Here is a 15,755-nt window from a genome sequence, read left to right on the forward strand (position 1 = left end):
AAAAAAAAAAAAAAAAAAAAAAGAAGTGGTGTTTTCCCCTGGTAAGGAAATCTTATTGGAAGACACTGCAGAGTAAATGGGGCAGGAAAGTGAGGCAGAAAGGGTAGCCATTTCTTTCATGGGGTTTTGTGGTCCCTGGAACTGGAAGGCAGAGCAGTATGTGAAGAGCAGCTTACTCTTAGAGTAAGTGGACATTGATTTAGGTATTTTCAGCAAATCCACCACATACTGTGGGTGGGGTGGCTGCACTATCAACATTAGAGTGTAGGCTATCAGTGTAAGGAATTTTTAAATTAAGGCTTTCCTACCACACTTAAAAGTTTTTAAAAAGTTGCTTTTCATGTGTATGGGTACTTTGCCTGCAAGCCTATCTGTGCATCGTGTCTGCAATGTCCCAGGAAGCCAAAAGTGGGTATCAGATGCTTTTGGACTGGAGTTTCAGATGGTTGTAAGCCACCATGTGGATTCTGGGCATTGAGCCTCTGCCCTCTAGAAGAGCACCAAGTGCTCTTATCCACTTTGCTATCGATGGCTCCAGCCCCTTCTTGATATCCTTTAAAAGGACTCATTGGTATAATTATGGACATTATGATATAATAGGTTTTTCATATTTAAATTTAACATAACATAATATCTCTTATGAATACAAAGCAATGCACTTAAAATGCTTTTTATTTCCTTAAGGCTGACAAGGAGTTTGTATGGTCTTTGTGGAGGCGTCTTCAGACAACAAACCCAGATCTCACTCAAACTGTCAGTTTGGTTGTGGAAAGGTGAGCTTTTAAATTGTTATTTTTTTTTTCATGAGTGTTGGGTTTGTAGGATTTGTTTGTCTTCAGTATAAAGTTTAAAACTATCAATGCCCCCAAAAGATTGATTTGATTTGATTGTCAAGCACAATCACGTCATTGTAAGTACTAGATTTATAACAGGAATGCACTTGCTGTGTAGCTGTGGATGAGCCTGTCATCCCAGTTTGCTGGGTATCTTACTCATATTCTGAAAGATGAGTAGTTAGTTGCTAAGAGAAATCTACGATGTAGTCTCTGCTAAAGAGAGTGTATAAGGGATGCCGTATTTGTGGGAGTCGTTCCTGTTGTCTGGCTTTGTACCTGTACTGCCCTGGAAGAGAACTCCCTAAGCTGACTCAGTTTTCCTCATTATGTAACTGCAGTGTGTACTTGAAAACCTGAGATGACTTTGCCAGAGTAGAGGAAGTTGAGGAATAAGTTGAAAGTTTTCATTTATTCTTCAATATTGCCCTATAGGGATGCTCAGTCATTTAACTGTAGATTATGGTGCCTCTCCGTGGTCATTAGAAACACCGGAGCGGTGCTGGTACCCCGCATCACACATTTAGTATGCAGTAGTCCCCTGACAGCTAGCACAGTGATTAACACACTTGCTTTCCTATTAAATGGATTTCATTATGTTTCCTAAATGGGAAGCTAAACATATGGATATCTTTTCATCCCCTTCTTTCTTTTTTTTTTTTTCTTGGAATACCTGTGTATCCTTTTCTATGACTTCAGCTGTGTTCTTGTTTGGAAACTCTAGCCCTGGGGTCATTCTAATACTTTATGTTATTGTTCATGTTAAGATCTGTAGTACATGCTGGTTTATGCCTAATTACCATCCTTGATTATTGTAGACCCCTACAATATTGTAATTGGCTCTTCTTCATGTGGCTTGTGTGTCCAGTTTATCACGCTTCCCTTTTGATGATCAGAATTATGTCTTTTGTTTAAGCTCCCAGGTTGCTTCTTCAGTATACTGAGATGAAATGTTTCCCATTTCTATTTTTAATGTGAAGCAGTGTAAGTCTTCTTGAAAAGTCTTGGCTGTTGAATTGATATTTTTGTGATCTTACTCCTTATTCTTCTTAATATTTTTTCAACTTAAAAAGCTATCCTCAATTTTTACTTGCTTTTTGGTTGAGCAGAAGTAAATAGTAAAATATCACTAGGCTATTTTCTCATCCTTCATAATTTCAATTTTATACTTTTAAAATATAACTTTGTATTTGTAGAAAAATATATGCATGTATATTATAAATAAATACATATTGGAGGTATATACTCAAACTCAAAAGCTTTTGGTTGTTAAGATGTCTAATAATATTTTTGGAGGATAATATTTCCTTTATAGCTATGATTTTCAAAACATGGTAGATATAATTTGTGTATGATCAGTAAGATTTGTCTAGAGGAACAGAACTAACAAAACGAATATGTATGTTACAGGGTTGATTAGACTGGTTTACACAGGGTAAGCAGTGTAATCCAACAATGTCTACACACTAGAAGGCTGAGAACCTGGCAGCAGCTCAATGAGGCTGAATGCACTGGCATCTCAGGGTGATGCTGAAGGCCTTTGGCAAGCCAAAGAAGCCACCTTCCCAGATCACTGTGAAACTGTAGGAGCAATAGCAGCAACGGAGTAGATACACTGACCAGCAAGGAGTAGAGATGCGCAGACAAAGGCAGCTGTTTCTATGGACCTTTATGTGTAGGAGGTACCGTGTAGCCTGGGGAAGATTTTCTCTACTGACTTAATTCGTACTGGAAATAACCTTAAGGTCTTTCCCCGGAAGCTTGCCCCTTAGCTAATTCCAGATGGAGTCAGGGTAACAACTGTGATGACTAGTCTGGATTGTCAGCCTGGTTGGATCTGGAACTGGGCATTCTTTGAGGTATTTTGGATCAGATTATTTTCAGTAGGAAAGACTCAACCTAAGGTGGCATCTTTTGGTGAAATCCCAGATAAAAGAACATGGAGAAAGAAGAGCTTTGCTTTTGCCTTCGTAACATTCACTCTTGTTGGCACATTCATTGACCTTGTTGCTGCTTCAGATAATCTCTTTGCTTTTTGGGTTTCAAACATGGACTGAAAACCAGAAGCTCTGTAGGGATCCTCTAGGCCTTTAGTGTACCGTATTGGGAATGCTGAGGGTACGTGAACTGAAAAGCAGCTTGTTTCTTAGCTTCTATGGTATGATATGGATAGAAGGTGTCGGACAATTCTGGTCATATTGGGTAAACCAGTCTAATAAATTCTCATTTAATATGAATATATCCTATCATTTCTGTTTCCCTAGAGAATCCTGAATAATACAACTGTGGGGATTTGAATTGTTCTGGTCCCCATAGATTCATGTGTCTGAATGCTTGACCATAGGGTGTGGCACTATTAGGAGGTGTGGCCTTGTTGAAGGAAGTGCGTCACTGTAAGGGTGCACTCTGAGGTCATATATGCTCGGGCTCCACCCAGTGAGTCATCCAGGCTCCTTCTGCTGCCTGTGGATCAGGATGTAGAACTCTCAGCTCTATCTCCAGCACCATGTCTGTCTGGACACTGCCATACTTCATACTATGATGGATCAGTAAGCCAACCCCAATAAAATGTTTTCCTTTATAAGAGTTGCTGTGGTCATGGTGTCTCTTCACAGCAATGGGAACACTAAGACAACAACTAAGACTAATATCACTCAACATATACTTGAAAAATGTTTAAAATGCTATTCTTATTAAGAGACACAATACACCAAATCTCTATGGTTGGATCCAAGGATCTTTTACTTTTTTTTTTTTTTTTTTTGGTTTTTCGAGACAGGGCTTCTCTGTGTAGCCCTGGCTGTCCTGGAACTCACTCTGTAGACCAGGCTGGCCTCAAACTCAGAAATTCGCCTGCCTCTGCCTCCCAAGTGCTGGGATTAAAGGTGTGCGCCACCATGCCCGGCCTAGGATCTTTTTAAAAATAAAATTTTCAGATAATTTTGATGTTGTAGGTAATAGATCTTGCTATGAAATGTTTTAAATTTTGAGTTGATTTTTAAAACTGAAAACCTGTTAGTACAGTTTCTAATGTTATGACTATGTAAATATTTTCTATAGAGTTAGGGAGCATATTTATGTTCACTTACAAGTACAAACTCTGTCACTCAACCTGAGTCTTTCAAAAAGGGATGTTCTAAATGTTAAAGCCAAATAGAATACAGAACATTAATCTATTAGACTCCAACTAATTAATTACCATTAGTTACACAAATTATGCTCTGCTTAGGAATGACCTTATGTAAACTTAGTTTTGCTTAGACAGTGTTCACCACTGCCCTGGAATTTATAGTTGTCATTCTTTGTGATTTTTCTTATAAAGTATTATTACTGAGTGTGGTTGGGGTCTAGGTTGGATGTTACCAGTTTCTTGGTTGCTTACTGAAAGAATTGAATAAGTTCTCACACAGATTTGCGAAACAAGCAAGATAATTTTATTTGTAGCTAAATGACAGTATAATTTATAGAGAGATATGCTGCCAAGGCCAGCAGAAGGCACCACAAGGAAGAATACCCTTGGAATTCCAGTGGAATTTAGAGGAACATAGTGAGGGAACTTTTTTCTTTTTTTAAATAACATATTAAGTCATACATTCATTTTTCCCACTGTGTCTGTCCCCTCCCATATACCTCTCATTTTCATCATATGCACACCCAAATATTCATTGGCAGGCATAAGATGGTGAATAAGGAATTGTGTCTAAAAGTTCACTTGAACAAAACAGTTTGCCTTACATTCCTAATCCAGTTTAGGTCAAATTTGTCCATCTGTTTGTACTTGATTCATTGGGACTACCTTAGAAAAGAGGCTGTCTGAATTGGATTACTATTAGGTGTATTGGTTGGAGTTCTGTCTGTGTTATATTATTGTTCTGAGGTGGGAGCACAGGTAGCCCAGATGCAGGGAGAAGTTTGAGGGGCTTCTGGCATTGTTAGATGCACTGCTTGGTGAGGGGTATGTGTGTGTGCATGCTAAATGCAAATTTAAAGTAGGCTGACAAGGACATGAGAAGAACCAGGAGTGAGCGCCTGATTCCAGTTCTTTCAGTAACAGGTCAACAATCTAGAAATTCTCAACTCTGACCCTGACCACTGGTAACATACTCGGCAAGCTGGCCAGGAAGTGAGCAAAAACATTCTTTTCTATCATACTACCCAAAATTCTCCTTACTACTTTCCAGTCTTTTTCATTCTAAACTCTTGGGTTCAGAGTCCCTGGCCTTTGTACAGTATAAACTCCTCCTAATTGTATCATATTTATGAAACATCTATGGATTGTCCCACTTCCATTTCCTACCCAAAGTCTTTGGAAACTGGTATTTTCTTCAGGTGAAGACACTTCTTGGCATGCCAAGATTGGATTATAATGATTATAGTAAGGCATGACTTCATCAACTCAATAGCTATGGAAGTTACCAGATTGAATCTGGGACCTATAGCCGTAATTTTGTGATATATGCTTAAAATTAGATACATTATGAGAACAGACATGTACAGTAGGAATGGCTATATGACCTAATAATCAATTAGGACAAAGAAGCACTTTCAATAATAACCAGACTCCACAAAAGGAAGCTTTCAACAATAGCTAGGGCCCTTGAGGACATTCCCTCCTGTGGCTCACTGTCAATCAATCTGTAAGATCAGTTTTCTCTAAATAGCACACAGGGACCACACCTGAAGTTCTTCCACGTGCTGATGAGGCATCCTTCACATCTCAGACTAAGCCAATAGAAAGCATCTGCATCTAGAAACCAACCCACTCCCAAATGTTTACCGGGTCCTACCCACAAGGAATAAAGTACACGAGTCACCAAAGATCTGAGAGTGCCTTATTCAGCTGTAACACTCCACAGAAGGATTTTCTCTCCCTAAGCTTTCATTGCTGGACCCCAGCCAGGCCCAACCAGCTGGGTGCACAAGCCTGGCAGCGGCCACTTTCTTCTCAGTGGCTAGGACCTCAGCCCATAGCTGCCTGCTGCATCTCGCTGCCTGCCGCCAACTCTGGGGCAGCTGCAGCCTTGGAAGAGGCCCAGGAACCCACCTTACTTTGGCTTCCCCTCAGAGAGCTTAAACTCTTTGGCCTCTCCAGCCAGCACAGAACCTTGTGGATCCCCACAGACAGCACCTGGCATGCAGACTGGCAGCTGCTGGGAATTGAACCTGGATCCTCTGAAAGAGCAGCCAGTGTTCGTAACCACTGAGACATCTCTCCAGCCTCTTGAGGAACTTTGAATACTGTCATGTCGAGAGTTCATCACTTGTTGTTTTAAACTGTTCAATCTTAGATGATTTTTGATTCAGCAGTACATGACCTAAGCACTTAGACCAAAAGCTACAGACAACTGTAATGATGAGTTGTACTGGCTGAGGATGTAACTAGTGGTAGGATGATTGCTTAGCATGTACAGGGCCCTAGATATAATACTCAGTTCTGCCAACACTACACATGCGCACACAAGCATGTGCACACACACACCAGACCCTACATACAACTTCTACCAGCAACACAAGAAGGTTCCTATTTGTATTTCATTCTGAATATAACATACTTTCAAACTTTTGTTATTTTGCACATTTGAAAGATAAATAAGTATCTTGGAATAGTGACTTGCATTTCTTTTACTTTATGCATTAGGTTTGGGATCCATGTTATGCCTTCTGCTGTGGATTTTTCCTTACATCTTCTGTACTCATTGCCTTTGGCATTTCTAATTCATGTCCTGCGGAGTCTTTCAAACCTAGTATGTTGTGTGTAGAGCTTAACTGGGGTACTTTTGGAGTTACTTTACTACCTAACTTTCTCACTGCCACAGACAGGCCATTTTCTTCTTCCCTCTGAATTTCACATCTTGAGGGTAATCTTTGATACTTTTTAGCCTCTTTTCTAACAGAAAATCAATTCCCAAGTTCAGTCCCTTTTTCCTTTGCAGTGTCACTCAAACCTAGTAATGCTTCTTTGTCCTTGACTTCTAAATCCTTCATCTTGGCTCTGACTGTCTCAGCTGTGAACATCATACTGATTTCTTTTTCAAAATTAGTCTGGTTTGCACCTTCACTTTGAAACAAAGCAAGACTGTAAGACAATCAATGAGGGAACACTGTGAAATTCAGACTAGAAATTGCTAGTAGAAAATATGAGATTAATTAATGGAGATTTGGAGGAAATGTATAGCTGTTTGCTTAAGTGCCTAGGAGACACCAAATGTTGCAAAGAGAACAACTTTGGGGGCTGGGATAAGTATACACATGGCCAAATAGTAAACAGTGTTGACAATTAATATCTGAATGTCACTTGTCAGTCATTGTTTAGTGAGAGAAAGAAATTTCTGCATTTAGTCATTAATGCTAACAGAGGCAAGGCATCTATAGAAATGGAAAATTTGCAATGGAGTTTGATGAACATTATGGAAAGGATATTCATATTATTATGATTTTTTGATTTCCAGAGAGAGACATACACTAGTCTTAAAATTCTATTTTAAAGTTAGAACTTTATTATATCATTGAAAACCAACTTTTGATTTTCATAATAATAATAACAATAATAATAATATAAAAACACCAAATATTATGTTTTATGCTTTTCTTACGTGTTTGTAGAAAGTGGAATTCCTTATTGGTTGTGGGTTGTACTAGTTAGTTCTTATTGTTAACTTGACACAACTGAGAGTTATCTGGGAATAACTAACTTCAGTGAAGGAATTGCCAAGATCAGACTGACCCATGGCCGTGTCGGTGAGAGACTATCTTTACTGATTATTGATCTGGGAGGGTCTAGTCCCTAGTGCATCAAGGGTGGCACCATACGTAGGTCGTGGGTCTGAGTTTACAAGAAAGATAGCTGAGCATGAGCCAGTCAGTATCAGAGTCCTTCATAGTTCTGCATTAGTTCTGGATTGAATTCATAGCTTGCTTTCCTTCAGTGATGAACTGTGACCTGGAAGTGAAAGAAAGCACTTTTTTTTTTTCTTAAGTTGCTTTTGTGCATGGTGTTTATCACAGAAAGGAAACTAGAACATAAGTATTTGAAATCTTTTTTTTTTGTTTTAAAAGAAATGATTGCTGCAAAGCTCAATTTAGATAATGACATTTTTATTAGGTCTGTAGTCTGACTAATAAATAATCTTCTGTGTCCTTTGACTGAACACTTGTTGTCCGTGGATCACCAGAGTCCTCGCCCCAGCCAACATTTCTTCTGGCACCTATCAAAGGCCATGTGGAACTTCGGCAAGAGTTAATGGTGACTGGAACCTCTGGTGAGGGAAGGTCCTCTGAAGGAATGTCAGCAGCCATTGCCATAGGCCTAGCTACAATGTGTTCTCTTTATTCCTTTGCTCTGATGACAGGCCTAGATATGCTTCAGATTACCTCAGCACATCCACTGATGGCTGACAGTCCTGTCATGTCCCAGGGGAATACCACACAACAGTTATCTTAATATGTGTTTTTAAAACTTGATAGTTTGTGTATTTTAAGGTAGTTGTTGAATAGGTATCATATACAACCGTGATAGTTTAATCTTGGTTTTCAGCATGGTTGGATCTGGAATCAACTAAGAGATACTCCCATGGGTGGGTCTGTAAGAATATTTCCTGGAAAGATTTAATTGAGGCAAGGGAAACCCTCTTCCAGAGTTGGCAGTACCCGCCATTGGCAACTCACATATAAGTGGGCTGAGAGTGTTTATGGATGGACTTATTTCCGTGCTCACTGTTCTGTTCTACTGGTCTGTGCTTATGTCAGTAAACATACTATTTTGATGACTACAGCTTTGTGACTGAATTAACAAACAGGACATGTGACCTCTCTAGCTTTGTTTTTCTTACCCAAGAATGTTGTTCTGTGTATGAACCATTTAGATTACATTTTATTTTTAAATTTAAAACTTCTATTGCCACTCTGACAAGGTCATTATTGAAACTGTAACTTACTTTGGGTAGTATGCATGTTTTAAAAAATAAGCATTCTTCTGGTCCCATGATAATGAGATCAGTTTCCACCTTTTGTATTTCTTCAGTTTGTTCTTCAATGTTCTCAGGTTTTCTGCTTCATCTTCATGGTTAAGCTTATTCCTAAGTGTTTATATTCTTTTTTTTTTCCTTTTTTTTTTTTTTTTTTTTTTTTTTTACTGGATATTTTCTTTATTTACATTTCAAATGCTTTCCCCTTTCCAGGTCTCCCCTTCAGAAACCCCGTAATCCTATCCCCCTCCCTCTGCCTCTATGAGGGTGCTCCCCCATCTACCCACCCACTCCTGCCTTCCTGCCCTGGCATTCCCCTACACTGGACTGAACATCCCACTGTTCCCCTACACTGGACTGAACACCCCACTGTTTATATTCTTTTTAGTACTGGTATTCAGCAGGTTTGCTTGCAGAGCAGAGCACATAGAGTGTAATACATTATAAGGGGACGCTTGTAGCTATCCTTCTATGATCAATGTCTGTGTTCATACTGAGAGCCTGGTAGCAAGTCCACAAGGCTGCCTCTGCAGTGCCAATTGACACTTAAGGCTTAGGCATTCCTGGCTGTTCCTGGTGGTCAGCTTCTGAGGGGAGGCTGAGTAAGCTGCAGTCTTTGTAGAGCATGCAGCAGTAGTCGGTGTGCTGCTCAGCTCACCAGTGGGAAGCAGGGGCTGCTTTTTCCTTGAACCTCCTTATATCTAGGCCTCCTTGGAACCTGTCTTCCTGTCACTTAATCCTTCCTGGAAACTCACTCATAGACTTGGCCAGAGTTTCTAGTTCATTCTAGCTCCCATTAAGCTGACCCAGTCAAGATTATCCATTACAGTAATAATATAAATGAGGTTGCTTACAATTCTTTCTTAGAGATTATGATAATAAACTACAAACACCTGATGTATAGAGATTCTTTTTTTTCTTAAGCTTTATTGATTCATTTATTCTTTTTTTTTTTAAAGGAGACTGGATTTTCTCTAAGTAAGCATATGCCATCTGCAAACAGAATATTCCACTTATTTTCATTTTATTTGAACATACTTCTTTTCCTGCCTAAATGTTCTGGCTATGGATATCAGTAGTCTATTAAACAGAAGTAGCAAGCATGTATCTTTGTATTATTCTAGATCTTACAGGAAAGCTTTCTGTATTTTTTTTTTGTTTATTTGTTAGCTATGATAATGTTATATGAGCTTTATAATGTAGAACAGTGGTTCCTAATTTTCCCACTGCTGACTTTTAATCTACTTCCTCATGTGGTGATGATCCCCCAACCATAATTTTTTCTTCGCTACTTCTTATTTTGTAATTTTGCTACTGTTGTAAATCATAATGTAAACATCTGTGTTTTCTGATGGTCTCAGATGACCCTGTGACATGATTGTTCCACCCTAAAAGGGTTCTCAACCTATAGATTGAGAACTGCTCATACAGAAGAACCTTCTCCTTACATTCATTTTTCTTCTTTGCAGATTTTTTTAATAATGAAAAAGCCATCTGTAGAGTACTTTTTAGTGTGTTGGGATGCCCCTTCATTCTTTAATACGATGTATCATATGTATTGATCTACATGTGTTGCACTATTCTTATCCTGAGGGTAGACATCATATGTATGTAATCCTTATAACATGCTATCGAACCTAACTAAGAATTGGTTAATAACTTTTGTATCTGTGTGTAGTAATTTTTTGGCCTGGTTTTGTTATCAGGGCAGGTTAAATAATTTTGAAACTATTCTTTACTTATTTTTGGAAGAATTTGAGAAAGATCAGTATCAACCATTCTTAAATTGTTGTTATGGATAAAGCTCTTTTCTTGGACTTGTGGGAGTTTTGGTTGCTAATTTAATTTCTCTGTTTTTAACTATTCATATTCCATATTTCTTCATGACTCAATTTTGGCAGGCTAAATTCAATAAGGATTTATCTAAATTTTCTAGGTTATTAAATTTGATGATAGACAGCTTCACCATAGTTTCTTGTCATCCTTTGGTTGTATGAGATATAAATTGTTTCTCCCTTCATTCTTGATTTACTGTATGGTTCTTTTCTGTATGTGCATTAATTTTCTATGTGTACATGAATTAATTAGTAACCTTCCATCTTTATCCTGTTTTGCTTTTTCCCTTTAGTTCTAATGTTCGGGTTTGATGGTTTAGTCTTTAACTTGATTTCTTCTTTGACTGCCTTTGGTTGTTCAGGGCTCTGCTCTTTTCTTCTCTCACGTTTGCGACCTTTCCACTTTTCCTTTACTTTCAGTTCTACTTGCATTCCACTGTGATCAGACTATATACTTATATTTACTAAGAGTTTTTATTTATTCTAATAGATGTTCTACACTATAGATAATTGGTTTGTGTGAGACAAGTATATACTCTGTTGCAGTTGGATAGCAGGCTTTGGGTATTTCTTTTGGGTCATGTTATTAACCTGTTAAATTTCTATGTTCTTACTATTATTGAAAATGAAACATTAACATCTTCTATTTATTTTTCTCTTTCATTTTCTGTTTTTTCTTTAGAAACCCGTCAATACTGTTTTATTGACGCAGTGGTGGGCCCATGAGCATTCATGATTTTATTCTAATGATGAGTTGACCCTTTATCCTTTCGTAGCCACCTATGCTTGTTTGGTTGGGCTTTTTTTCTTTTATGACTTGGAATGTATCATTCATCCTTCCGTTTTGATCATTGGATTATAAAGTGTTAGGTTAACACACTTTATGGTTTAACTTGGCGATCTTTGTGCTTTCTGGAGTTTGGACAAAGAGGTGCATGTGGTATAACTACAGATCTGAGGTTGGTTCTTATGGTGGTTTGAATGAACCTGACCCCATAGGCTCATAGGGAGTGGCATTATTTGAAAGGATTAGGACAAGTGGTCTTTGTCAGAGTAGCTGTGGCTTTGCTAAAATGAGTGTGACCCTGGTGAAGTAGGTTTGGCCTTCTTGGAGGAAGTATGTCAATGGGGCATACTTCCCTTGAGGTTTCAGAAGCACAGTGAGATGTGGAACTTTCAGCTACTTCTCCAGCATTATGTCTGCCTGCCCTGATGATAATAGACTAAACCTCTGAACTGTAAGCCAGCCCCTATAAGATGTTTTTACTTATAAGAATTGCAGGGGTCATGGTGTTTGGGAGTAATTGTCCTTGTTTGGGATGGCAATGGTTGCTGGTGACTCAGTAGCCAAAATTACATGGGTCTTTTCTGCATATGTTGCTAGAAACTACTGATGCATGTATTATGGACAAAACTTCAGGAGGTCTATAGCTTTATCTATAGTGATGAAGGTTCCTAATGGGCTGCCAGGGTGTTCTACATATAGGGTATTGGAGACCATGGTTAAATGTGCTGTATGGGTGGCCATGACCATGATCATCTCCATACTTCTTTGATCTTAGGACTGGTTATATGTTCAGAAAGCCTCTCCAAGAAGTTACTCCTTCTTTTTTGTTCCTCTGGGTTGTTGTGAACTTGAACACTTATTTTTTGTGTATATTTGTGTATGCCTCAGTGTATGCACGTGCGTCATGTGCACCATCTACATGCAGGAGCCTACAGAGGTTAGAAGAGGGTGTCAGGTCCCTGGAACTGGAGTTATAAGCAGCTGTGAACTGCCATGTGGATGGGAAATGAACCTGGATCCTCTTCAAGAGTGCTTACCCACTGAGTTACCACCTATCTCTACAGTTCCTACAATGTTCTTAATTAAGCTCTTCAAAGGGTTTAGTTCATCACTTAATTATGTGTATGTAGAAAGAGTAGGGTGGGAGAGTGGTGAACATGAAGTTTCAGTTGCCTGTGGAGACCAGGGGAGCTGGAGTTGTAGGCAGTTGTGAGCCATCTGAGGTGGGTACTGGGAATCAAACTCAGATTTCCTGGAAGATCTGCAAGCACTGTTGCTTAGTGATCAGTCTCTCCAGCTCAGACTGGATTCTTGAGCAGTTCTAGAGCTACGTTGTTTATGAATAGCATTTAAATTATTATTTTTTTACAGGTACATGAGGTTTGGTATTTTCTACTTTAGTTATCCTGAACTTTACTGGTTTTAAATTACATATTAAAAGGGTAATTATAAAATCTTTGAATTCTTTAATTTTATAAATATAAATACAAATACAGAAGTGGATGCTCACAGTCATCCATTGGACAGAGCACAGGGTCCCCAATGAAGGAGCTAGAGAAAGTACTCAAGGAGCTGAAGGGGTTTTCAGCCCTGTAGGAGGAACAACAATATGAACTAACCAGTATCTCCAGAACTCCCAGGGACTAAACCACCAACCAAAGAAAACACACGGAGAGACTCATGGCTCTAGCTGCATATATAGCAGAGGATGGCCTAGTCAGTCATCAATGGGAGAGGCCCTTGGTCTTGCGAAGATTCTGTGCCCCAGTATAGGGGTCTTCCAGGGCCAGGAAGTAGGAATGGGTGGGTTGGTGAGTGGGGTGGGGGGGAGGAATAGGGGGTTTTCAGAAGGGAAACTAGGAAAGGGGATAACATTTGAAATGTAAATAAAGAAAATATCTAATAAAGAATTGAAAAAATAAAAGGATAATTATAAAATCTTTGAATTCTTAAGGTCTTTCTATGAAGCATCATTTTAATTCTCCAAATATTCTAAAATTTACTGAAGTTTCATTTTCTATTATTTGTTCATATATTACAGGCAGTTTCCCCTCTCTCTTTCTCCTCCCACCTCCTTCATATCCCATCTTCTCCCTTCCCATTCACTCCTCTATTTCTCTTTAGAATAGTGCAGGCCTCTCAGGGCTATCAACCAAACATGATATAGCCAGTTGCAATAAGATTCATTCCCTCCCTCAGATTAAGGGTGGACAAGGGAACTTGTAGTATTCTCAAAGCCGGAAAAAGCATCAGAAACAGCCCCAGCTCCCTCTGGTAGGAATTTCACAAAAACACCAAGCTGTGCAACTATAACATATGTGTAGAGGGCCTAGGTTAGACCCATGCAGGCTTCCTTATTGTCAGTCCAGTTTTAGTGAGCCCAGGTTTGTTGCTTTTGTGGGTTTTCTCTGGCTCATATAATCCTTCCTCCCCTTCTTCAGCAGGATTCCCTGAAGTCCACCTAATGTTTGTCTGTAGGTTTCTGTATCTGCTTCCATCAGTTGCTGGGTGAATCCTCTCTGATGACAGTTGTACATGGCACCAATCTATGAGTATAACACAATGTCATTAGGAATCATTTCATATTCTCTCTCTCTCTCTCTCTCTCTCTCTCTCTCTCTCTCTCTCTCTCTCTCTCTGCCAGTCCTGTTTGGTTCTATCCTAGCTCTCTGGGCCAACAGACCTTTGTTTTCTAGTCTTCCAGGCAATGTCAGGAATGGGCTCCTACTCATAATATGGGTCTCAAGCTGGACCAGTCATTGGTTACCCACTTCCATAGTTTCTGTGCCACCTTTATCTCAGTACATTGTGCTAGCAGGACAGATTGTAGGTCAGAGGTTTTATGGCTAGGTTCGTGTCCCAAACCCTCCACTGGTAGTCTTTCCTGGCTATAGGAGATGGCCAGTTCAGGCTCTTTATCCCCCATTACTAGGAGTCTTAGCTAAGGTCACCCTAATAGAATCCTGGAAGTTTCCATTGCACTGGATTTCTACCTTGTCCTAAGTTTGTGCTCCCTTTCCAATTTGAGTTGTCTCTACCAGTACTCTCTCCCTCCATTCTTTTCCCAACTGATCCCTACTGTTCCTGTCCCTACACACCCCAGTCCACCTACAAAATTTATTCTATTTTTCCTTCCCAGGGAGATCCATGAAGTCCTTCCTAAGCCAGCCTTCCTTGTTACTTATCCTCTTTAGATCTGTGGGTTGTATCATTAGTACCCATTATTTTGTAGTTAATATCCCCTATCCCATTCCCCCCCTCCCTCTGCTCACCAACCCACCGACTCCCACTTGCCTGTTCTGGCAATCCCCTACACTGGGACATTGAGCCTTCACAGGACCTAAGGGCCTCTCCTCTCATTGATGTCAGACAAGGTTGTCCTCTGCTACATATGTGGCTGGAGCCATGGGTCCCTCTATGTGTACTCTTTGGTTGGTGGTTTAGTCCCTGGAAGCTCTCAGGGTGGGGTACTGGTTAGTTTATATTGTTCTTCCTATGGTGCTGCAAACCCCTTTAGCTCCTTGGGTCCTTTCTCTAGCTCCTCCACTGGGGACATTGTGCTCAGTTCATTGGTTGGCTGTGAAGGAGGCTTATTTTCTAGTTCCATCTGTTTGCCTGCAAATTTCATGATGGCATTGCTTTTAACAACTGTATAATACTCCATTATGTATATGTGCCACATTTTCTTCATCCATTATTCAGTTGAAGGACATATAGGTGTTTACAGTCCATGGGTATTACAAAGAAAGCTATTGCAAACATAATTGAGCAAGTTTCTTTGTGGTATGAAGGAGTGTCTCTTGGGTATATACCCAGGAGTGGTATAGCTGGGTCTAGAGGTAGATCAGTGCCCCATCTTCTAAGAAACAACTGTATTGATTTTTAAAGTAGCTGTGTAAGTTTATAAATTTGCACTCCCATCAGTGATGGAGGAGTGTTTTCCTTGCTCCAAGTCCTCACCAGCATGAGCTGAAACTTGTGTTTTAGACCTTAGCCATTCAGACAAGTGTAAGATGAAATTTCAGAGTAGTTTTGATTTGCATTTTCCTGATGGCTAAGAACATTTCTTTAAATGCTTCTCAGCTATTTGTGATTCCTTTGTTGAAAATTCTCTGTTAAGATCTGTACCCCATTTTTAAATCGGATTATTTGGTTTGTTCATGCATACTTTCTTGAGTTCTTTATATATTTTAGATAGTAGCCATCTGTCAGATAGGGAGTTTGGTGAAGATCTGTCTTAGTCAGGGTTTCTATTCCTGCACAAACATCATGACCAAGAAGCAGTTGGGGAGGAAAGGGTTTATTCAGCTTACATTTTCCACATTGCTGTTTATCA

The 15,755-nt window shown here is 39.5% G+C and overlaps 1 protein-coding gene across 3 annotated transcripts in view; it reads left to right on the plus strand.

Moving 5' to 3' along the window:
• Cntln (centlein) overlaps positions 1 to 15,755 on the plus strand; it is a 250,243-nt gene that overhangs the window by 3,565 nt on the left and 230,923 nt on the right. For all 3 annotated transcript variants that reach the window (XM_029540311.1, XM_029540312.1, XM_029540313.1), the window contains exon 2: positions 685 to 773. In XM_029540311.1, the coding sequence (XP_029396171.1) occupies positions 685 to 773 (89 nt within the window). The remainder of the gene's footprint in view (positions 1 to 684; positions 774 to 15,755) is intronic.

The sequence above is a fragment of the Mus pahari genome, chromosome 6 (genome assembly GCF_900095145.1).
Source record: "Mus pahari chromosome 6, PAHARI_EIJ_v1.1, whole genome shotgun sequence".
Taxonomy (NCBI): Eukaryota; Metazoa; Chordata; class Mammalia; order Rodentia; family Muridae; genus Mus; species Mus pahari.